The 25,278-nt window shown below is 44.4% G+C and overlaps 1 protein-coding gene across 1 annotated transcript in view; it reads left to right on the top strand.

Annotated features, from left to right (window-relative positions):
• Positions 1-25,278, top strand: part of B3GAT2 (beta-1,3-glucuronyltransferase 2) — a gene marked incomplete at both ends in the record, with an annotated part of 79,696 nt that overhangs the window by 23,094 nt on the left and 31,324 nt on the right. The window contains one exon of the mRNA XM_080700276.1: positions 23,674-23,818. Within this exon, the coding sequence (XP_080556402.1) occupies positions 23,674-23,818 (145 nt within the window). The remainder of the gene's footprint in view (positions 1-23,673; positions 23,819-25,278) is intronic.

Genomic DNA, 25,278 nt, shown 5'->3' with positions numbered 1-25,278 from the left:
AGCAGAAAACCTTCAGACGTGAGTTAAAGAACCCGAATTTGTCTCAAACAATAAGCACATATATTATCTCACTGTGCCAGCAGAATAATTACTATTAGCTGATGCAACAAGCAGACCCTGACTTTGAGGGGCTTGGTGCAATTACAGCATATTGCTTGGTCCCACAGAGTGTTCTTGGGGTTGGTAACCCTCTTAGGCAAGGTTACTGACTCAGATATCCCTGGTTTTCCATCTCTTCACCGTACTGTGACATGTACAAGGGAAGAGGGCTGGTGTGCATGACGTTTTCCCCTTTGTGATCCTAGGGATTGAGCCTAGGGGCATTCTACCTCCAAGCTTCACCTCCCAGCCCTTTTTATTTATTTTTATATTTTGTGTTTGAAACAGGGTCTTGCTAAGTTGCTGAGAGTCTTGCTACATTGCTGAGGCTGTCCTCAAACCTGCAATCCTCCTGCCTTAGCCTCCCAAGCACTGGGTACACCACACACTCAGCTGATCAGAGGTTTTTATGAACTGTGCCTATGATTGACTTATGACTTCTGCTGTGTTCCACTGCCAGAAATCCGTCACTGGATACATTCCTAACTACAGAGATTTGCTGAGACATGGAGGCAAAGTGGGCACTCAGGAAGAGGACACCTTGTGGTGAACAGGACCTACGTCCTCACAACAGGAAACCAGGAGCTGGACGCAGGTGTGGGCTGGCTGGCCTGGGGAGCAGCAGTGTCAGCAAGGCCCCGGAGCCCCATCTCCCTCCAGGCTCCCTCCTCAAGGCCGCTTTGTGCTCAGGATGGTTCTCCTGATTACAGATGGCTGTTGTAGTTCCACCCTTCACAAATAGACATAAAGTGTGCTGAGGAGAAAAGAAAACCCTTACGAATAAGGGAACCTTTCCCCGAAGCAGCCCAGCACACTTCTGACCAGCAGAAGGGCCAACACCCAACTAACCACTAGTCCTAAATGAGCCCTGCCAGTAGGAGAGGGAACCCTTTCTCCAGCCACTGGGGGAGACCTGGCCACCATCTGCATCAAATTGAGGCTCAGCCATTGAGGAAGACGGGAGGGGGCTGTGGAGTAAGCAGGTGCCAGGCTCTGCCATGCCAGCCTCTGCCCTCATCAGCATCCTTTGCTTCCGTCACGGAGTTTATGATTTTCTCCAGGTGACCCCCACACAATTCTCAGTAAGTTTATGTGTATTTGCTCTTGCTATTGTAAGGCTGTTTTCCATTATATTTATTTGTATCTAGGAAAGCTATCAATTTTTCAGTCACTTCTGTTCAGTTTTCTTTCATCTGTTTATGTAAATTGCTTTAAATATTTTTATAGTGATGTTAGCTATTAATTAAATACTGGGAAAGAAACCCAGAGGTAGACAGATCTTAAATGGAATGGAAGACAGGGCTGGAGACTGAAAGAGGAAAGAATATTTTATTTCATTTGTATGAAAAGAATGGTATTTCTCATTGCCTGGGAATGGCATGGGCTTATGTGCTTTTCTCAAAACTTGTTTTAAGAGAGTGCTGTGGGAGGGGGAGAGGAAGGCACAATCAATAAATCACATCTTTCAGGGCATCTAAGTGCTATAGAGACCCCCCTAAAGAATAAAAGGCGTGGAGTTCATTTTCATACAGACAAATTAGGAAACAGTAATGAGACAATTCTAGTTTCCTCACATGATTATATTACTGAAAAAACTGGAACAGAGGTCTCTGGGTCCCTATTGGTTCAGGAAACTAGATCGATGGTAGCCAAGGTTACTGCCCTTGGAGTGAACTCTCCCATCTTTTGTACAGTGATGAGAAGGAGTTGAGCAACGCAACACATGCCCATCCCTCTGCCTGCACACACTTACACATGCAAATGCACACACAGTACCACAAGACATTTTGAGACCAGACTGATTTGTTTAAGAAGGAAAGGCACTATTGCATTCAAATTTATAACTTCTCTGAGTATAGATTGTTTTTTTGTATCTAAGTTTGCCTATTACATGAAAAGACTGGTGAATTAATGAACCCAGCCACCTGACATTGCTAAGATTCCCAGGTCCCCAGACTCAGTGCATTGTGTATACATAGTTGGACAGATACTACCATTATGTATAAGCTGGAAGCCCTGCCCCAGAAGTGACATGCCCTCTGCCATTAAAGAACACAGGGTCTTTGAAACACTATGAGTAATGCATAGTAGCAGAGAATCAAATTTAAAGTGGGTGACAGTTTAGACTACTGGAATATGTTAGACATGGTAATTTCTAGAAGTTTTCTGCAAACCTATATATAGTTTAATTTTATATGAAATTTTTCATTTTGATACATAAAGATCAACATAGTTATTGACAATTAGTTAATTACATTTCTATATAGAGATTTTTAAAAGGCAATGAAATGCTCAAAGATAGACAGGAACAAGGTCAATGGAGACAGAAGGTGGTTTCAAGGGTTTCTGGCCACTCTGTAAACAATCTGAGAATTAAAAAGTGACATCTATGGATTAAAATACTACACACACACACACACACACACACACACACACACACACACACACGATTAAACCCAAGGGTATTCTACCTCTGAGCTACCCCAGCTCTTTTTGTTTTTTATTTTGAAACAGGGCCTCACTACATTGCTGAGACTGTCCTTGAACCCATTATCCTCCTGTCTCAGCCTCCCAAGTACAGGTATGCACCTGGTTAAATTATATTCATATTTTTAATAGACACAAAATTTTACTAAAATATGCAGACCAATAGACACAAGAAAATGATAAAGCTCATCAGGTGTGTGTGTGTGTGTGTGTGTGTGTGTGTGTGTGTGTGCCACCAAAGCATGTTTTAGGGATTGAACCCGCGGGCATTCTACCTCCAAGCCACACCCCCAGCTCTCAGGAGGTTGCTGAGGTAGGCCGCCAACCTGCAATCCTCCTGTCTCTGCCTCCCAAGTATTGGGATTACAAGTGTGTGCCACTATGCCCGGCTCTGACTTGTTTTTAGAAGGAATGTATTTTAACATTCATAGCAAGACAGAGGCTCATGTGGGTTGGGGGACCTAGTCACCCTATTCTCTTCTTCCTCAGTGTATGACAATCATTGTTATATAATATACAAGTATGATCCTATGCTGGGATTGCTTTATATAACAGTTTCTAATTTCCTAGAAACCCTGAGGAAAACAGAAATTTAAATATTCATAGTTTTGACTGCGACAAGTGTACACACACACACACACACACACACACACACACACACACACACACACACTTGGCTGCTTAGGCTCCCCAGCAGTGATCTGTTTCCTATAAGTATAGTAAGAGCAAACCTGTTTGGGTGCGTATGGCATACGCTGATGTCTTCCTCCTGCTAATGATGCCAAGCTCAACCACTTGGTTCAGGGAGTAAGGGCCAGATCTCTCACTGTGGAAGCACATTTCCTCTTGTAATTAATAAGGAACCCTTGGGGTGGTACTTTGAGGCAATGCGAATATCTTATTTCCCAGATATTTCTATGCAAGAATAGCACCTATTAGTACTACTATTCACGCCCCCTGTCATCATAGACTTGTGGGTCCCTCCCCCAGCCCCTAGTGTCGTTTAATCCATAGACATCACTCCTGTTAATGCTCAGATTGGCCAGGAACTCTTCAGACCAGCTTCTGTTTCCGTTGACCTTGTTTTTGTTTGTCTTTGAGCATGTCATTGTTTTTTTCTTTTTTACTTTCTTTTTTTTTACTAAGGTGTTCTAGGCTCCTCTTGCACTTCACCTATGTCAGACCTAGAATCAGCCCTTTCTCCAAGGAGCCCTGGTTCTTTTAATGGAGAATAGTATTTACAAACTGAGAGCTGGATATTAGGTGTTTCATTGCTATTGGAGTAATTTTCTGGGCTCTTTAATCATGAGTTCATATTGAAACTTCTAATTATTTTGCTTTTAAGTCAACTTTATTGATAATGTAATTTACCTGAACTAAAATGCACTCATTTTAAGTGTAGAATTTTCTGCATTCTTACAACCTCATGCACCCTTGTGACTGTCCCTTTTTGCAATTCTCAGCCCAGTGTATTCTGGTCTGCGCTCTACCAGAATGGATTAGTCTACCTAGTAGAAATTCACACAAGGAGAATTATGTAACATGTAGCATTATATTTTTGAAACTCATCGGTACTGTTAAAGACATAAATATGTATTATTTTGTTGCTGAGTAGTAATCCTTTCATGTGTGTGTCGGGAATGCAGCCCGACAGCTGATGGGGCTTGGCGAGATGATGAGTACCGACGACTCGAACACAAACCCACGAGCCAGGAGTCAAGTCAAGCAAGATCTCATTTATTTCTCTCCAAGCACTCATATTATATAGCACCAAACCACGAGGGGAATTTCCATGAGAAATAGCCTAGCCTATCCGGGATAAAGATCACTAGCACGTAGTTTACAGCCAATCCCAGGCCAGTACATGAGCCATTCATGTGTGCAGGAAGCTCCTTTAAAGGTAGAAAGGGAAAAACCGCTCAGTCTCCCCACCCATAATGAATGGGGAAACCACGCCTTCCTAGCTTCCTCCAGGCGCCATCTTTGCCCCTTTTTTGCTGAATCACTTTACTTAAAGTTTTGCCTTAGGCCGTAGGCCGAATCTCCTTAGGCGCTATATAGACACACCCCATCATGTGTGTATCACAGTTTATCTCTTTATAAATTGATGTACTCTTTTTCATTTTCCTCCACTTACTCTTGTTATCAAAAAGAGTTCAACTCTTCTTGCAAAACAAAAACAAAATAGTACATATTGGACACATACATCACATTTTTCTTCCTATGGCTTTAGCCCACCCCCACCCCACCAAAAGTACTTTTGGAATGTTTTTAGCTTGTAGTTATTAAGAATATGACTTCTGTGGTCATTTAGGTACAAGTTTTTGTGTAGACACATGCTTTTTCGTTCTCTTTACATACGACCTTGGAGCAGGATTGTTGTTTCTCAACTTTATAGTAAGCTGCCAAATTTTCATTTCCAAAGTAAAGTATAGTTTTGAGGGGTGGATTTTTTTTAACTCCTTCCAACAAGGGACCTAGTTGTTTCACATCTTCATCCACTCTTAGTATTGTTGGTCTTTTAATTTTAGTCATTCTAGTGGGTTAGTCATGGTATAAGGTATCTTACTATGGTTTTCATTCCATTTCCACAGTGACTTCTATAAAGCATCTTTTTGTGTGATCGCTTTGTGTCTTTGAAATGTTTGTTCAGATCTTTTGCCCATTTTTTAAATTGGGTTGTCTTCAGCTAGGCATGGTGGCACACACTTGTAATCCCAGCATTTAAGAGGCTGAGACAGGAGAATCACAGTTTGTGGACAGCCTCTGCTACTTAGTGAGGCCCTTTTGCAACTCATTGAGACTGTTTCAAAAAAAATAAAAAGACTAAAAAATAGGGCTGGGAGTATAGCTCAGAGTTAGAATGCTCCTGGGTTCTATTTCTAGTACTACAAAAAAATTTGGATTATCTTTATTTTTTTGACCTATAGAGTTCTATGGATAACAGTGGAGTTCTACTCTTTTTCCAGATATGTGTGTGGGGATATCTGAGGGAAAGTATGACCATCCTATTCTTGTTGTCCATTTGTCCATTGGTAGACATTTAGTTTTATTTCATATTTTGGCTATTATGAGTAATGCTACAGTGGACAGGGGAATTATTTTAAACATACTGATCTCATATCCTTTGGCTGTATACCCACTAGTAGGATTGTGGGATCATAATAGTAATTCTGTTTCTTTAAATATCTTGAAGAATCTCCACAGTTTTCCATAATGGTTCTCCTAGTTCATATTCTACCAACTGTAAACAGGGGTCCCCCTCTCTCCACACCCATTTTTTGCCCTTCACGTGGTTGTATCCTCCCCCACATTGCATTGCCATTTTGTGGCATCTTCTCAAAAATCAGATGGCAGTCGGGTGTGGAGGTACACACTTGTAATCCTAGTTCTTAGGAGGATCCCAGGTTCATGGACAGCCTCAGCTATGTAGTGAGGCCCTCCACAACTTAATGAGACTGTGTTTCAAAAAAAAGGATAAAAAAAAATAAGGTTAATGGTGTAGCTCAGAGGTAGAAGGCCCCTGGGTTCAATCCCCAGTACTGCCGCCGCCATCATCATCATCATCATCATCATCATCATCACCAGACTGTACATAATAGGAAGTATTTCTAAATTCTTCCATCGAAAACAACTGAAAAATGGCAGCTGTGGATGCAGCCCGTGTTAGTAGCTGTAACAAACAAAAATTAACTACTGAGAAGGTACTTCCTTGACAAGAAAAGCAGCAAAGATACATAGGAATGAAAACACAGAAATGGGAACTGTGGCGGAACAAAATCCAGTAGTCAGAACACAAGATAGCAAAGAGCCTGAGCGCGCAACTGACCTGGTGAGCACCACTGCTGCGGAGGCCCACACCATCTTGGGCTGCTCACATGAACCACCCCCGCCAGTTCCGCAGCCCCAAGAAATCCTCCTCAAGGAAGCGTGGGACTTGAGGTGAAGTAAACAGCAGCAGAACTCCAACATCTTAGGCAACCAGCACCACATTTCAGGGACAGGCGGGGGGAGGGAGGGGATCCAACAGCCTGTGTGCTCACCAGAATCCTGCACCTGCAGCAGCACACTGTGCCTTCCAGGGACCCAGGCCCAAAGGACAGTAAGGTAACTGCGTTTCACAGCCTCCAACCACCCAGGACAGCCCCAAGGATCCCGGTGGGATAAGATTTGGCTGTCCACCCTTGAGGTGGTCAGGTTATAACCTACCTCTGTAAGCCCATAGTACCCAAGACACAGTACCTGCACAGGCTCTAAAATTATACTGGACACCCTTCAGTGTGGGTAGGGAGGCTTAGGCTCAGGGCTGGAAAGTGCAGAACCCTGTGCTTACACGGGACTTATTTACAGTGACACCAGCTGTCCTGAGAACTGAGCATAAAGTGGTGGGAGGTGAGAGGGGCACAAATACCTCTGCACTGGCTCTGACAGAGAGACTCCAGCACAGGGTTCCACACTTTGCAGGAAACCCAAAAGAGGGTCCACAAACTGACAATAGGTTACTGAGAAAGTGAGAGCTATTAGAACATGCTCCAGAACCTACTAAAGTGAGCAGACATTAAATGGCTGAAAGTACCCATGCAGACCCAGGAGGACTGCAAAGGTCAAGTCAGCTCTTTATGTCTTTTGAAGTATTGGGGTTTTTTTTCATTGTTGTAAGTGTATATTTTGTTTTGTTTTGTTTTTATTTGCTATTGTTCTTGTTGGTTTTCTACATGTTGCTTTGCTCCCTTTCCCATTCTGTTTATAATCTTTCTCTTTCTTCAAAACTTTTTCTTTCTATATCTCCTCATATTTAATCTATTTCATATCACTACACCTAAATACTTTACACTGACTATAAGAATTCTATTTATTCAATGTCTCTCATACCAATCAGACACTATATTATTATACTTAAACTCTTACTAATGCAATAATATCCTCTACTCTATCCCTGAACCAATCACTACAGCTCCTCCCCCATCACCTAACCCTCACCATTGGAAAAAAAAAAAAAAAACATTATTTCCCCTTGCATAAACCTGCTGTCACTTCTAAATCCCTACAGCTAAGAAAAGATCAGAGAGGTGATCCACAGGAAAGGACAACAAGACACTAAAGATTAACTAACCACAGCTGATAGAAGGAAATGCTCAATAGCCCACACATCGAGGTTTAAAAAAACTCATAGATCACAAACTCTTCTCCCCACACAGCTGAGCTGACTCATTATAAACATAGTGACAGAATACATGACCTTAACACCTGAAACCCATCAATGCCACCATAGCAGCAGGCAGAAGGAACCCCAGAAGAACTCAGTATTGATGATCTCCAGGTAGAACAACAGCAGGCTGATAATAGACATAGTCTTCAGGGTTAATATCAAAGTGTTAGTGTCAGCTGGAACCATCTCTTTCAACAGCAATCTGTTTCAGCACCTATCAATAACAGCTCACAAACCGAAAGAAGATATCAAGATAGCCAGACGTGGTGCACATGCTTGTAATCCCAGCATTCGGGAGGCTGAGACCAGAGGATCATGGTTTGCAGACGGCCTCAGCTACTTAGTGAGTCCCTTTGCAACTTAAACCCTGTTTCAAAATAAAGAATAAAAAATAGGGCAGAGGGTATAGCTCAGAGGTCAGATGCCCCTGGGTTCTATCCCCAGACCCGAAAAGAAAGAAGATACCAAGACAACAGAAACACAAACCTGAGAATTCTGAAAATATGAGAATGAGGAACAGTGAGGAAATAATCCCCACGACTTAAACAGGGAAATCATGAATATTGACCTACAAGAAATGCAAGAAGGAGAATTCCAAATCCTGATTTTCATTATGATGAAAGGCCTCCCAGTAAGTGTACAGTAAATTAAAAAGGAAATTGAGATGTTAAGAATCAGAAAGAGGCCTAGAATGAAATGGAGTAAATAAATGAACTAAAGACATCATTAGAAAGAAATCAGGAAGATTAGGTGAAATGGAAAACAGAATATTATTATTAGAAGACAGTTAATTCAAAACCGAATGAATGCTGAGCATGGTGGCACACACTTGTAATCCCTGCGCTTGGGAGGTGGAGACAGGAGGGTCATGCAGGTTTGAAGCCAGCCTTACTGGCTTAAGAGACCCTGTTTCCAAATAAAAAATATATAAAATAGGTCTGGGAGTATAGCCCAGAGGTAGAAGGGTTCCATCCTCAGTACCACCAAAAACAAAACAAAACAAAACAAAAACAAATGAATATTCTACAAGTCAACTATGTACAGAAGACATTACAATAACAGAACCTAAACACCCAACAACTATGGGACAATATGAAATGGCCTAATTTGTGGATAAAAGGCATTGAAGAAGGGAGAGAGGCATAGCCCAAGGGTATCCGTAATCTCTTCAGAGAAATTCAGAGAATTTCCAAACATGGAAAAAGACTTGGACATCCATGTATAGGAGACATACAGAACACTGTTACAACAGGATCAAAGAAGGACCTCCCTATGCCATGTAATAGTTTAAATGACTAACAGAGAGGCTAAGGAAAGAATCTTAAAAGCAGTGAGAACAAAAGAATAGGTGACATTCAGGGCCAAAACAATAAAATTCACTCCAGACTTTACAACCCAAGTCATGAATGCCAGGAGGGACTGGTATGAAGTAATCCAGACCCTGGAAGAAAACAACTTCCAATCAAAACTGTTATATCCAGCAAGGTTATTATTTAAAATTGATGGAATAAAAGATGTTTTAAGATAAGCAGAATCTTTAAAAAAATATTCATGAATACTAACCCTGCACTAGAGAAAAAATCAACCTAAAGAAATCAGTAGCTTTTCTATATGCCAACAGTGAATTCACAAAGACGGAAAAACAGAAAACAATTTACAATAACCTCAAAACCAGTAAAATACCTAGGAATAAACTTAACCAAAGATGTAAAAGACATCTACAATGAAAATTATAAAACAAAGAAATTGAAGACGACCTTGGGAAATGGAAAGTGCTACAGCATCTCATGCAAGCCTCGAGCAAAGGCTCGGCCAGGGGACTTGTAAAGGCTTGAGTCCCCCGCGAGAAAGACTAGCCTCTCCCCCTTAAAAGAATTATTTTGAAATTATTTGGATTAAAATGCATTATTAAAATTTTATATATAAGCATTATTACTAAAACAGATGGGCAGCGGCATGTGGGAGACTCAGTCATCAAGGATCTTTTTTCCAAGGACAAAGTCTGGGCCAAAATATACGACTAAGTTCAAGTTGACCCTATGATATGAGGCAAAACATACTTTCTGTGATTTATTAAATGTCTGGTGCCCTGCCGTGAAGGTTGTTAAAGATTTTTTTTATCCTTAAAGTTTTCTGCTTGGTTTGTATATCCTGCCAAGAAAGGAAGCATAAAAATTGTAACAAGTCCTATATAAAGTTAGAGAAGCATCTGATCTCATGTGTCAGTGTCTTCTCTCATGACCTCAACTCTTCTCTCACCAACCACACAAACCCCAACTCCTGCTAGGGCTGGACCCCGGCAAGTGGCGCCCCACGTTGGGCGCCACGGCATGATATATGCACAAAACAGCCCACAGACCAATGGAACAGAATAGAAGATAGAAACAAATCCAAACACTTGTAGTCAGTTGATCTTCAACAAAGGGACCAAATTCATATGCTGAGGAAAAGACAGCCTTTTCAACAAATGGTTCTGGGAGAACCGGCTATCCATTTGTAGAAAGATGGAACTAAATCCTTACCTCTCACCCTTCACAGCAATCAACTCAAGATGAATCAAAGACTTAGAAATCAGACCAGAGACTGTGAAGCTATTAGAGGGGGGCATAAGCTCAACACTCCAACATAGAGGCACAGGTAGTAACTTCCTCAACAAGACCACCAAAGCACAGGAAATTATGAGAAATACATGCAGTGGGATTCTACTCAACAATAAAGAATAACAAAATAATGTCATTCATAAGAAAATGGAAAGATCCATAGAACATTATGTTAAGTGAGATCAGACAAGCACTGAAAGAGAAGGAACCTATTTTTCTCTAATATGCTTGAGCTAGGAAGTATTTGGGATACCAGAGGGACTCCAGATAATGGAGGAAATCCTCTGTGGAGCCGGGGAAGAAGGGGAGGAGAGGAGGAAATGCTACCTCACAGGTAGTGGCTATGTGTATACATGTGAATGTAACATTGTTATACTGGACACTTGGTATTCAGAGGGAGGGAAATGGAAAGGCACAAGTACTGCGTGAATATATGCAATTGTCAACATTATCTACACTATGATGTGAGACTATAACGCACCAATAAAAATACATATATAAGATGCTGGGCACGGTGGTGCATGCTTGTAATATCAGCTTTCGGGAGGAGGAGACCAGGGGATTGTAATTCGCAGACAGCCTCAGCTACTTAGCAAAGCCCTTCGCAACTCAGTGAGATCCTGTTTCAAAAAAATAAAAAGACTAAAAAATAGAGCTGGGGGTATAGCTCAGAGGTACAGTGTCCCTGGGTTCCATCCCCAGTACAGGAAAATATATATATAAGAAAAAATTCTTTAATCTACCCCACTTATGTATCTGTTTTTTACACTAGTCCTACAATCTTGATTAATATAGTTTTATAATAGGCAGAGCTCTATCAGACAGTCTGCACCAGCATTGACAAATCCATGTCTTAAAGCAGTCCCATCAAGCTAAGCTATTCTTGTGTAAGCTGTGTAGGCAGCATTACTTATTCATAGTAAGATCTAAAGACTAATTTCAACATGGCTTATTTTCATTTACTAATGTTTTTATTCATGTCTCTTTCCCATGTATTTCTCATGGCTCTTGTTCTGGGTTATGTCTAATAGTACATTTTTATACACATATTTTGCATCTTAAATGCAACATTCCTTATTTCCATATGAACACCACTACCTCCCTGCCTTCTTAAAATGCCTGGCCCATATGGCCTCTTTTTCAGTTTCCTGCATAGGCTGGTGGTGAAGGGGGATTGGCATGCTGAGTCGCACTGGCTGAGATGGGGACAGTGTGGGCACTGTGGCGACAGGCAAGGCCAGCATTGCTGAAGGGGCCATGGGCATGCCAGGGGCTGGCACCATAGTGGGATGCTGGTCAAATTTTCTGGATTTTCAGACACTAGAAATATTTGGATTTTAACACAACTCAGTTTAAAACACAAAACTCTGTTTTAAATTGGAATTCTGGCCTGGCTCTGTGTAAGCCAGGTCAGACTCTCCTCTGGGGCCAGATATGGCTGCACAATGCTCCAGCTTACAACCTCTAGTCTGCACAATAAATAATAGTGTAGAAGTAAATGAGAAATTGACTCTAGACTGGAGAATAAGTTGTACACAATAGGAGGAAGTAGAGAGGGAAGGGTTACCATAGGCACTTGTAAAATGAATCTTCTTTAAAAATAATTATGGACTTTATTTAGATTTACAGAAAAATTGAGAAGATACTAAGGAGTTTCCATGTATTCCATATCCATTAGTATGGTACTAGTATTAGTATGGTATATGTGTGTGTGTGTGTGTGTGTGTGTGTGTGTGTGTGTGTGTGTGTATGGGGAGGGAGGACTAGGGATTGAACCCAGGGGCATTCTACCTCCAAACTACACCCTCAGCTTTTTTTTTTTTTTTTTTTGGAAATAGGCGTTGCTAAGTTGCAAAGGGGTCTTCTAAATTGCTGACCCTATTCTTGAGCCTGCAATCCTCCTGGCTCAGCCTCCCAAATGTGCAGCACGGTGCCCAGTTCCCAGTGCCCAACTCTCTCCGAGGACCCATCCAGTATTCCATGTCACACTCGATTCTCCTGTCTCTTTAGGCTCCTTTTGACTGTGACAGCTTCTCAGATTTTCTTTGTTTTCAACGACGTTGGCAATTTTGAGTGCCGGTCAGTCATGTTGTAGTATTCCCCTCTGTTGGAATCTGAGGCTTTCTTCATGATTAGATTGTGGTTATGGATTTGGGAGGAGACCAGAGGGGCCAAGCGCCATGCACAAGGTGTGTCAAGGGCTCGTACTGTCCATGTTAGTTTTGTTGGTGTGTTGTTCCACCGTTTGCATTTAGAAACAATTTCAGTTAATATGGGCTTCTTTAAGGATTTTGTTTGGGATTTTTTGTTTTGGTTTGTTATTATTATATTTTTTTGGTACTAGGGATATAACCAAGGGGTCTTCTAACTCTAGGTTACAAGCTCAGACTTATTTTTTATTTGAAAATAGGGTCTTGCTAAGTAACTGAGAGCCTCACTAAGTTGCTGAGGCTGACTTTGAATCTGTGACCCTCCTGCTCGGCCTCCCAAGTGCTGGAATTAGGAGTAAGCCACCACACCAGGCTGTTTTTGGTACGTCCCTGTTTTCTCATATTACAAGCTGATCCAGGCTTCTCACAGTCCTAGAATCAGACGTTCTCTAAGTACCCTTGGCTTCTTTTTATAATAGGATAGTATTAGAAAAGAGTGCAGAGATAAAGTGTCATTCTCATTGCATTATATCAAGGGTACAGACTATCAACATGATTTATCACTGTTGATGTTAACCTTGATCGTCTACCGGTAGGACATCCAGGCTTCTTCCCTGTGCAGGCGCTCCCCCTTCCTCATGCCGTCCTGTGCTCCGTGCATCCCACACCTAGCGCGTGGGGAGGCATGCTCTACTTCTTGGGGTGGGAAGGTATCAATATAGAGTTGTAATTCTGAATGGGAGCTTTGTCTGCTCCCCACTTATTTATTCAATCACTTGTTTGTCTCAGTGTGAACTTGTGGATACTTATTTTGTAGTTTGGGTTATAATTCAAGACTGCTTAATTTTTTTGTTGGAATTGTTTCATCCTTGACAGTTGGGAGCAGTCAGTGACCTGTGTGTGCCTTTGTTGTTCCCGTTGATGGGGATTTTGCTTTCTGGTTTTCTGTTTGAGTACTTCCTTTCTTTCTGGCTCTGTAGGACACTCCAGTGTCATCTTATGTATTTTCTGCCCCAATCTTAAAATCAGGAAGTTCTCCAAGTGGGTCTGGATTCTTCTGTTGGAGGCGGGTATTAGGTCAAGGCCTGTGCCGGGTGCTCATTACTCCTGGTGTGGCATTGCTTCTAGGCTGCTCTGCTGGTGGAGAGGAAACGTGTGCATGGAGACACATCTAGCAACAGATCTACCAACCTCCATCTGTATTCAACTACGGCGTCCACACTGACATCTCCAGCTCTAATGAATTAGTGCATGGAACATTCTAGCCTCCGCTTGACATGTAAATTCTCACTCCAGTTGGAAGAACCAGACTCCCGAAGTCAGCCCTCCTAAATGGATCGTCTTTCTTAGGGAATGCAGGAGAAACCATGAAATCCTTCTGCAGAGGGCTGGCGGCCCTTCAGTGCCTTTCTTCCTGAAAGGTGTTTAGTGTTCCAGAATCACAGCGGTCAGTGCTATTTGTGACTTAGACTTAGTTCTGCTATTCTGCTCAGGGAAACCCTAACACTTCCCCATCAGGTCAGGTTTTCTGTACCATCCACCCATCATGCCATTTCCCACACAGTCCTTACCAGATAAAAAGTGACTAATTTTGCAATTAGTTGTTTCACTGCTTTTTTTCTCCCAGACTGTTGGCTCCATGAGACAAAGACCCTGTGTGCCTTGCTCAAGATCTAGCAAGGGCTGGGCATCGTTAGGTGTGTGATAGACGTTTATTGTAAGAACAAAGGAGGCGTAGAAGGACAGTCAGACTCAGCTTCTACCCAGTGACATAGGAGAAGGTTATGAACATAGCGCCAGGGACAGTTCTGCTTTGTAGAGACCTTAGCTTCTCAAATAATTTGCTTATGCACCCCAAAAGTTTCTACTGATCTGGGCACACTGGTGTGCACCTGTAGCCCCAGTATTTGGGAGGCTGAGACAGGAGAATCACAGGTTCAAGGCCAGCCTCAGTAACTTAGCAAGACTATATTTCAAAATAAAAAATAAGATAGGATTGGGGTGTAGCTCAGAGACAGAATGCCCCTGGGTGTAATCTCTAGTAATACCCATGCATGCACATGTGCATGCGCGCGCGCGCACACACACACACACACACACACACACACACACACACACACATACACACCCCATGCTGTGGAAATGGCACTGTATGGAAATTGAGATAGAAAAAAAAAAGCCAGACAGCATAGAGTTATGCAAAGAACAGGGGTGGAAGGAGTGGCTTTGAGATGAGTGACAACTAAGAAGGAAATAGTGAGCTCACTAGGAGGCAGGCGCAAGAAAGAACAGAACTGAAGCAGGCTCTGAAGAGAAGCCAAGGGTGTGTCGGGTGTCAGGGCAGCGCTGTGTTGGGAAGTAGCGGGTGTTTTTGAACAATGAAACGGGAAAGGACCCTCATTTCCAGGCCGTCACTTCTGAGTTTGAATCTTCCTTGTGTTTGCAGTGATCTTTCCTTTGTGACTTTATTTCATTGGATCTCATTGGAGGTGGTGGTGGTGGTGGTGGTGGTGGTGGTGGTGGTGGTGGTGGTGGTGGTGTGTGTGTATGTGTGTGTGTGTGTGTGTGTGTGTGTGTGTGTGTGTGTGCATGCGTGCTTGCTAGCTTAAAAAACAGGGTATAGAGCTGACCGTGGTGGCACCTGCTTGTAATCCTAGTCTTGGGAGGCTGAGACAGGAGGATCACAATTGGTGATCAGCCTCAGCTACTTAGTGAGGCTCTCTGCAACTTAGTGACAGTGACACCCTGTTTCAAAATAAAGAATAACAAATAGAGCTGGGTGTAACTCAGAGGCAGAATGCCCCTGGGTTCAATTAATCCCCGGTACCACAAAAATAAAAGGTATAGAGTGGCACGTTCTTAATTGTAACTCCACTCCTTGAGGTTGCTTAAACATTTTAAATTTCAGGAGATCAAGAACTTTCTTTCCCTTTGGAGAACATAAAATGTGATTTCAACCAGTGGCAGGTCCTGAAGGGAGCTAATGGCATTTGCTGCCGTTTCTGTTTTCCTCTGGGGCATCCTCAGGATGGCCTCTGTGAAGTCCTCTAAGTGTTACCATCTCTCCCCAGGAGGGACCAACGGGACACAGCTTAGAGCTGCAGGAAGAGAACGCGCCCACAGATGCCTGAGTGGTGCTAGGAGGGGCCGGGATGAGGAGTGCACTGTAGCCCTCGGCCACCCTCTCCTAGAGATGGCTTGGGAGGAACAGGCCCCTCACCCTGCGGTAGTTGGAGTGGCATGCAGCGGGCAGGAGTGTGCAGGTATGCCACCTGTCCCGTGTGTGTGTGTGTGTGTGTGTGTGTGTGTGTGTGTGTGTGTGTGGTGTACTGAAGCTGTGGGCATTATTCTGTTTCCAGGCTATACCCCCAGCCTTTTTCATTTTTTTTTTTTTTCAGACAGGGTCTCACTAAGTTGCTAAGGGTCTCTCTAAATTGCTGAGCCTGGCCTTAAACCCGCAAGCCTCCTGTCTCAGCCTCCTGAGTACACTAGCACACCCTGCTCTTGTGTGTCCTTTCCAGCCACTGGGTGTTATGCGGACTACTCTGGCCGTGAGCTGGTGGATGGTCAGCACTGCTAGGCAAGCCCTGCTCATTTAGTTGGAGGTCTTAGCAAGGGGACTAAGTGCCAGAATTGGCTTTGGGTGTTACATAGAGGAGACACCTGGGGGCGGGGGGCGACCTGCTAGTCATGTAACTCTCATAAATATGTGAGCTGCATCCTTTCAGCAGTAGTCCCTTTATTTCTTTTAGATTGGAACTCACAGCCAGGTGTGGTGGCGCACGCTTGTAATCCCCACGCTTGGGAGGCTGAGACAGGAGGATCGCACAGGTTCGAAGCCAGCCTCAGCTACTCAGTGAGGCTCTCAGCAACTTAGTGAGACCCTGTTTCCAAATAAAATATAAAAAAGGTCTGGGAGTGTAGCCTGGAGGTAGAAAAGCCCCTGGGTTCCACACTCAGTACCACACACACACAAAAAAATTATATATATATTGGAACTCACACCTAGCCCATGCAGTGTGGCTGTTATGTAACTGCTATATTATGTTAAGTAACAAAGTTTCTACAGAGAGCATCTTCCTTAAGCAAGGGGACGTGTACTTAGTAATAGTCACTGTAACATTTTCTCCTCTCAGCAAAGAAAGTAGCTGCCAAGGAATCTCAAAGAACAGAGTTGAGTGAGAAGGACAAGGGAGAGGCCCGAGGGAGGAAGGCAGTCTGTAAATAGCTGCGCTCTTTCCCTTTGAAATGTCTGGCACTCTGTAAAGGACGGTGGTCCTGTGCTGAGGGGCGGCGCCTTTCATCCTGTGGTGAAGCCTCTGTGGTAAATCTCAGGGCACTGCACAGAGGATGAGGTGTCTGGACCTTAAAAGTTGTTAACTAAGCTGGGCATGGTGACGCACGCTTGTGATCCCCGCGCTTGGGAGGCGGAGACAGGAGGATCTCGCAGGTTGGAAGCCAGCCTCGGCTACTTAGTGAGGCTCTCAGCAACTTAGTGAGACCCTGTTTCCAAATAAAATATAAAATAGGTCAGGGGGTGTAGCCCGGAGGTAGAAGCCCCTGGTTCCCAACCCCAGGACCACACACACACACACACACACACACAAAGTTGTTAACTGCTTATACGACAAACTTTTTAAGATTTAGCATCCCTGGAAACATAATTCCTCCACATTGCCTGTATTTGAGAAATTTGCAGCATGCAAACAAAGTCTGTGAAGTTCTGCTTCTTTGATTCACCATTTCTTAGGACCCTAGGGTAGGCTCCACTCTGTGGGACAAAGCCCACATGCCTTTCATGGCTCACCTTAAATGAAAAGCCCACCACAAAACATGCTTTATTCCTATGGCTATAATTGTTCCCTTCCTAGTGATCTCATAACTATACATTTTCTTTCATTCATTCATTCATTCATTCATTCATTTTTGTTACTGGAGATTGAACCCAGGATCATTCTACCTTTGAGCTACACTCCCAGACCTTTTTATTTTAAAACAGGGCTACACAAAATTGCTAAAAGTCTTACTAAATTGTTGAGGTTGGTCATGAACCTCAAGTTCTCCTATCTTAGCCTCTCAAGTACTGGGATTATAGCCAGGTGCCACCATGCCTGGTGATCAATATTGGTAAGTTGTCATTCTCACCAAATTGATACATAGATTCAGTTCAATCTCAGTCAGTTTTGACAAACTGTGAGATTCATCTGGACATGAAAGGACCTGGGCCAGCCAAGACACTCTGGAAATGAAGGACAAAGTTACAGGAGTAACACCACCCAAATAGAAGACTGAGAAAGCCTGGGTAAGCCACGGCAGTGTGGTATTGGCATCATGACACCAAATGGGCAATGAACCCCAATAAAGCTTCCAGAAATAAACCCATATGTAGATGCACAATGAATTTGGCACAGGTTCAAAGGCAGGTCACTTGTTCCAGAACTGTTAAATAAAGTTAGAAGAAATAGATTAAAAGGAAGGAAAAAAGAGCTTTAACCAACTATTCATGCCATATATGAAAGTTAACTGAAAAAGGATTGTAAGCTAAAAAAGCGTCTTTAAATACTTCTAGAAAGGAAGGAAGGAAAAAAAGAAAGCTGTGACCTTAGATTAGGCAAAGATATTTTGGACACATTCCCAAAAGCATGACCTATAGAAAAACAAGTTGAAAGACTCGACTTCATCAGCATGAAATTTCTGCTCAAAAGATACTATTAGAAGGGTAAGTAGATGATCCATGGACAGGAAAAAATATTTATAAATCATCTATCTGGTAAAAATATTTATATACAGAGCATACAAGTAACTCTGAAATCTCACTAATAAGAGATAACCAGTGTTAAAGGGGGTGAGGGATTTTTAAACAGACTTCACCAGAGAAGAGATGTAGATGCAATCAATGAGCATGTAGAGAGATAGCATCACTAGTCATAAGAACAATGCGATTATTATTATTATTGCAGTATTGGGGATGGAACCCAGGGGCATTCTACCTCCAAGCTACACCCCCAGCCCTATTTTTATTCTTTATTTTGAAACAGGGTCTCACTGAGTTGCTAAGTAGCTAAGGCTGACCAGGAACTGTGATCCTCCTGTCTCAGCCTCTCAGCTTGTAATGCTGTGATTACAAGTATGCACCACCAAGCCCGGCTGAACAATGCAAATTAAAAGCACAGTTGCTGCTATCGATACTGATTATGATTGCTAAAATTAAAGAGCCACTGCGCTGAGTGTCAATGGAGATGTAGAGGAACTGGAACTCTCATCCCATTGATAGGAATGTAGAAGGACCACTTACATGTTGGTAATTTACCAGGACTCGCAGCACTCAGAAAATAGTTGTTCTCACAGCTAAGATTTACTACAGTGACAGAATGCACAGGTGAATCCATGAGGGGATGTCGGGCAGAGTCTAGAGGAACCCAGACGCAGGCTTCCTGTGCTCGCCCATGGCGCTCACCTTTCCCTCCAGCAGCACAGATGTAGCCCCCGGAAACCTCATTACATGAAGAGTTCAGGGTGGGTTGAGCTGGGGGCTGGCCACACAGGCACAATTTGCCCACCAAAATTTCAGATTCTAAAAAGCAAAGCAGTTGTTCAGTGCCCTAGGCAGGCAAACCAATCTAATCACTGTAGAAAGTATGTTAAAATCCAAGTTCCCAGACACTATTCAAGGGTCACCTTGCAAACAGTCCTTTCTCAGGCTGCTGCTGCTGTTGCTGTTGCTGTTGCTGTTGCTGTTATTTTTGTTGTTGTTTGGGGGAGTTGGGGCCATACTGGGGACTTAACATAGGGGCATTCTACCTCTGGGCTATATCCCTATTCCTATCCCTATTTTATTATTTTTGGAAAAGGGTCTTATTGTGTTGCTGAGGGCCAACAGGGTCCTAAGTTACTAAGACTGGCCCAAACCTGTGACACTCTTGTTTCAGCCTCCTAAGTATTGGGATTATAGGAATATAACACTATGCCAGGCTCAGTAGAGCTTTTTATTTAAAAAATAATCATAATATAGCCTGAGGTCCGGGCCGCCTGGCCCCGACCCTGGGCGGATGGGCACGTGCTGCCGGGGCACCCTTAGGCGACCCCCTGCCCACCAGGAAGGACCCTGAGGTCCGGGCCGCCTGGCCCCGACCCTAGGCACGTGGGCGGGTATGGGCGGGGCACCCTTAAGCGACCCCCACCCCACATACCCAGAATGAAAAAAAAATTCCATCGTTACTGAGTGCCTGAATCCACATCCTCCCCAAACCACAATACTCTCTTCTCTTTTTTAAAAAAAGAAAAAAAGGGAAAAGAAAAAATAAAAATATTTGAGAGGGGTTAAGATGGCCGAGGCGGCAGCTAGAATATTTGAGATGCAGACAAAACATATACATCTGAACTGGAACTTTTGGGAAAATTCCCCGCAAAGGAGGACTGAGGCTTCTCTACATCTTTAAGAATCCTGGACATCACCTGTAAGGACAGAGTCTAGCGGAGACCTAGGAGGAAGGTGGTGGCGGCAGCAGTGGCCGAGATGGCGGTGGAGACTTGTCTTTGGGAAAGGCAGACATCTGATCCAACCCACCCTGATCCTCTGAAGAAATTACCCCAAAGGTCAAATGCTACCGTCGTGCATGCTTTGGAACACTGGACATTGTGCAGTATAGGAAAAGAGCTTGGGAAAGATTTGAAATGGTGGAGGCAGCCGCATTGACAGCGGCAAGTACTCAGGAGAGGCAGAGATCTGATGTAATACACCTGGAACTTTTGAAGAAATTACCTCAGAGGCAGAATACTACTACCACGCACCCTCGGGAACGTGGGACAACCTGCTGGGTGAAGAGGGGGCTGGATCGGAGCCTCCCGTGAGGCAAGGCAGGTGATGGGGCCTCCGAGGCTGGAATTGGAGCCTGCCGAGGGATTAGGTTGGTGCTGGGGCCAGGGAGGTTGAGATCGGAGCATGCCGTGAGGCAAGGCCAGTGCTGGGGCCTCCGAGGCCAGGTTCGGAGCCTGCCAAAGGTTTAGGGTGGTGCTGGGGCCAGCGAGGCTGGGATCAGAGCCTGCCGTGAGACAAGCCTGGTGCTGGGGCCTCCGAGGTTGGGATCAGAGCCAGCTGATGTGTTAGGCCAGTGCCGGAGCCAGCGAGGCCGGGATCAAAGCCTCCTGCAAGGCAAGGCCGGTGCTGAGGCCTCAGAGGCCGGGATTGGAGCCTGCGGAGGGGTTAGGCCAATGCCAGGGCCATAAAGGCAGGGATCAGAGCCTGCTGTGAGGCAAGGCTGGTGCCAGGGCCTCCAAGGCCTGAATAGGAGCCTGCCAAGGGGTTAGACTGGTGCCGGGGCCAGCGAGGCTGGGATTGGAGCCTGCCTTGAGGTATGGACAGTGCTGTGACCTCCAAGGCTGGGATTGGAGCCTGCTGAGGGGTGAGGTCAGTGCCGGGGCCAACCAGGTCGGGTTCGGAGCCTGCTGCGAGACAAAGCCGCTACTGAGGCCTCTGAGGCAGGGATCGGCACCAGCCAAGGGGTTAGGCCGGTGCCGGGGCCAGCAAGGTTGGGATTGGAGCCTGCCGTGAGGCAAGACTGGTGCTGGGACCTCCGAGGCTGGGATCCGACTATGCCAAGGGGTAAGGCCAGCGCCAGGGCCAGCGAGGCCGGGATTGGAAACTGCCGTGAGGCAAGGATGGAGCTGGGACATGCGAGACCAGGATAGGAGCCTGCCGAGCGGTTAGGCCGGTACCAGGGTCAGCGAGGCCGGGATTGGAGCCTGTTGTGAGGCTAGGCTGATGCTGGGGCCTCTGAGGCTGGGAGCAGAGCCAGCCGAGGGGTTAGTTCTGGGGGGGGGGCAGCAAGGCCAGGATCAGGGCCACCCATGAGGCAAAGCTGGTGCTGGACCCAGCGAGGTTGGGTTAAGAGTTCCCTGAGTGGTCAGGCCACTACTGGGGCCGTCAAGAGTGGGATCGGAACTTGCAATGTGACATGCACCTAGAAGTAGCACAGAAAATAAAATCCAGATATTTCCCCTAATTAGCAAGAACTAGGAGGAAAGGGGTAACAGGAGGAGGTCGAGTAGTAGAAAGGGCCCTATTGAGAAGCTATTAAGGTGATCAATCAGAGGGAGGGGGATGGGCGAGGATGAAATCTCTTTAAAACTCATGAGGTGTGTAAACAAATATATCAAAGATAATTACCAATTACGCATGGGATCGAGGGAGGGGGAGGGAATGGGATGGGGATTGGGTGAGGGCTTATTGGATGATATGTGCTTGTATATCCTCTCAAGTCTTGTATTCCAAAGTGATGTATGATTACAAAAAAAATAATAAATAAAAAATATATAAAATAATCATAATATAAATATGAGCTAGCACAAAGCATTCATAATCAATTTATTGAGAAAGTGATACTATAAAAGCATGCCTTCCACCAGGCGTGGTGGTGTATGCTTGGGATCCCAGGACTTGGGAGGCTGAGACAGGAGGATCCAGGTTCACAGACAGCCTCAGCTACTCAGTGAGGCCCTCTGCAATTTAGTGAGAACTTCTTTCAAAATAAGTTATAAAAAATAGAGCTGGGATGTAGCTTGGAGGTAGATTGCCCCTAGGTTCAATCCCCAGTACCTCAAAAAAAAAAAAAGGCCTAAGTTTAATTTCTTTCTTTTTTGATTTATTTATTTATTTATTTTCAGGTCTGGGGATGGAACCCAGGGGCATTCTACCTCTGAGCTATACCCCGTGTCCTATTTTTTATTCTTTATTTTGAGACAGGGTCTCACTAAGTTGTGAAAGGCCTCACTAAGTAGCTGAGGCTGTCTGTGAACTGTGATCCTCCAGTTTCAGCCTCCTGAATGCTGGGATTACAAGTGTGTGCCACCATGCCCGACTTTTTTTTTTTTTTTGTGGTACTGGGGATGGAACCCAAGGGCGTTCTTCCTCTGAGCTACACCCCAGCTCTATTTTTTATTCTTTTCTTGGAAACAGTGTCTCACTGAGTTATAAAGGGCATCACTAAGTAGTAGCTGAGGCTGTCTGTGAACTGCAGTCCTCCTGTCTCAGCCTCCCAGATGCTGGGATGACAAGCATGCACCACCACGCCTGGCCTAAGTTCCATTTCTAATCATATTTGAAAATCTTTTCCAGTATGACACTTTTTTCTTTTCATAAAGAAGTGATAATCAGTATTTTAACCTTTGGTTAACTGATATGACCTAGTTCATTTTATAGCAAATCAAAGGCTAAGCGTTGGTGTTGAACGTCTCGTTACCTCAACAGGACTTGCTCATGGTGGCCAGTCATGGGCTCCAGCATGAGGTGTGTCTGCCCAGGAAGGGATGTCTTCTGCTAATTTGCACCCAGGTGCCCTTGCATGGAGAAAGGGTGATGCTGGTGGTTTGCCCTAAAAATGTTGCCTGAAATCAGCAAGCTTGCCCTTAAAGAAATCCGGCAAGTCCCTTTCAGTTGAGAGCTGTGTTCAGCCGTGCTCAGCTGTACATGATGGTGTGTGCGGGAGAGGACCGACCGTGCCCACCACCTGCATCAGCCATATCCCCTCCTGTTTGTCCCAAGTGCCCTTGGGAGGCAGGCTTGTCTTTAGGGTGTGGATTTATTCGTGTCACTTGGAGGATGCCTGTTGTCTGTTCAGTATCTAAATCCCATCATTAATGTCACCAGCCAACATTTCTATGTATCTATAGCAATAAATTTATTAGTCGTGGAAGCAGGACACTCCCGAGGCTCCTGTGAGTGAAATGTTTGCTTTTACTGAGTTGAGAAGTTTCCTGTAGGGGAATTAAACCTTCTTGTTCTAGCAGATATGAATTATTGCTTAGAAGATCCAACTTTGAAACAAATAGAAAATATCTAAAAGTCACAACTTAGCTCTTAATAAGTGACGTTCAGGTATTGACACCTACTTCATTTCTCTTAAGCCTTGAGCCACCATCTAAATTGGTATTGACTACAACGGCCCTCGGCACTGAGCGCCAGACCAGGGTGAACTGGGGCAGCAGCTTAGCAGCAGAAGGATTCGGTTGGAACATCTTCAGCTGTTGACATCTGTACCACCACCTCCTCCTGTCCCTTCGGTGTGGATCACATTTCTTTCTCCCCTCCTTTCTCCTAAGAAAACTTGAACCCTCTTTCCTTCTTTTATAGATGCGAACCACACGCAAGGTCTCAGTCTGGCCAGTGGGCCTGGTTGGTGGGCGACGCTACGAACGTCCATTGGTGGAAAACGGAAGAGTCGTGGGCTGGTACACCGGCTGGAGGGCAGACCGGCCGTTCGCCATCGACATGGCAGGTGGGGAGTAGGGCAGAGGCACTGCCGGGTCCGCCCAGCTGCCGTCAGGGCGCCGTTCTAACAGGGCCCTCCAAGGAAGAGGCCTTCAAGACTAGTTTGTATAAAACCCTAGATCATACCACACTCAGCAGGCGAAATGTCCTTAAACATTCAAAATAGGCTCTTTGTCTAGTTAAAGTGGAAATTGATTTTGAAAGTGATCAAAAAATGCTCATTCCAAGTGCTTGGGTGGCTGAGACAAGATCGCAGGCTCATAGCCAGCTTCGGCTACCTAATGAGACCTTGATTCAAAATAAAGAATGAAAAAATAGGGCTGGGGGTGTAGCTCAAAGATAGAATGCCTCTGGTCTCAATCCCCAGGACCACAAAAGAAAAAGAAAAAAGAAATGCTCATTCTAGTCCACTTTGTTACCTCTCTGTCCCCTTATTTAATAGACATATATACATCCCCTGTACTCAGTGCCACGTACTGGGCTGAATACTGGGATCTGCTGATAAGAACAGGACATTTATTAGCTTTGAGTATAACTAGAGTGTGTGTGTGTGTGTGTGTGTGTGTGTGTGTGTGTGTGTGTGTGTGTTACTTGGGATTGAACCCAGGGACATTGTACATCTACACCTTCAGCCCCATTTTATTTTTAATTTTGAAATAGGATCTCACTAATTCCCCAAGGGCCTCACTAACTTGCTGAGACTGGCCTCGAATCTGTGATCCTCCTTTCTCAGTCTTCCAAGTATTGGGAGTATCAGGTGTCACCACCATGCCTGGCTCAGTATAACCGTCTTTTAAAGTTTTTATTTCCTGAGCAACCAACTGAATTGAATTAGACCTGTAGTAGACCACAAGACTTAAAATGCTACTTTATTATAAAGTGACTCATTTTCTATAGTTATATAAAATGATGCCTGTGATTGCCATGAAAGGATGTAGTTTGAAACAGGAGGCTTAAAGGAGAAAAAAAAAAAGCCACTGACATCTATAACCTGGAAGGTGAAGGAGGAAAGGCTTCAAAATTGATGTCATCCATCACCAGCCCTCGCTGTCAGCCTGTGCTTGCCTGTCTTTGGTGCATATTTTCTAAGCGCAGTCAGAATCCTATGCTCAGAATTCTGATGGGTTAAAGGCTGTATTCTGGACCGGATTCATACTTTTACTCTGATAGTACTGTAAATTTAAGGGGACAAAATTATGCAGAATACTAGGAGCAAGTCCTGGACAAAGCTCTTGTGGATGACTGTGCAATGGGTCTGTCACCCTGCGCCATGGGGAGATAAGCAAGGCTGTCTCTCCTCAACATTTAGCAGACATCTCCAGCCGCATCTGTGGGAGTGCATGCCATGCTCTCTGACCCACAAGGCCATCACCCTTTCCCAGCTCCCTCATGCCCTGACCTCTCCATCTGTTTGAAATGCAAGCCACACCCTTGGTTTTCAGTTCTTACAGCCTCTATTCCACCCAT

This window comes from Muscardinus avellanarius, assembly GCF_963383645.1.
Source record: "Muscardinus avellanarius genome assembly, chromosome: 8".
NCBI classification, from domain to species: Eukaryota; Metazoa; Chordata; class Mammalia; order Rodentia; family Gliridae; genus Muscardinus; species Muscardinus avellanarius.
This window is presented reverse-complemented; position numbering and strand designations above follow the sequence as displayed.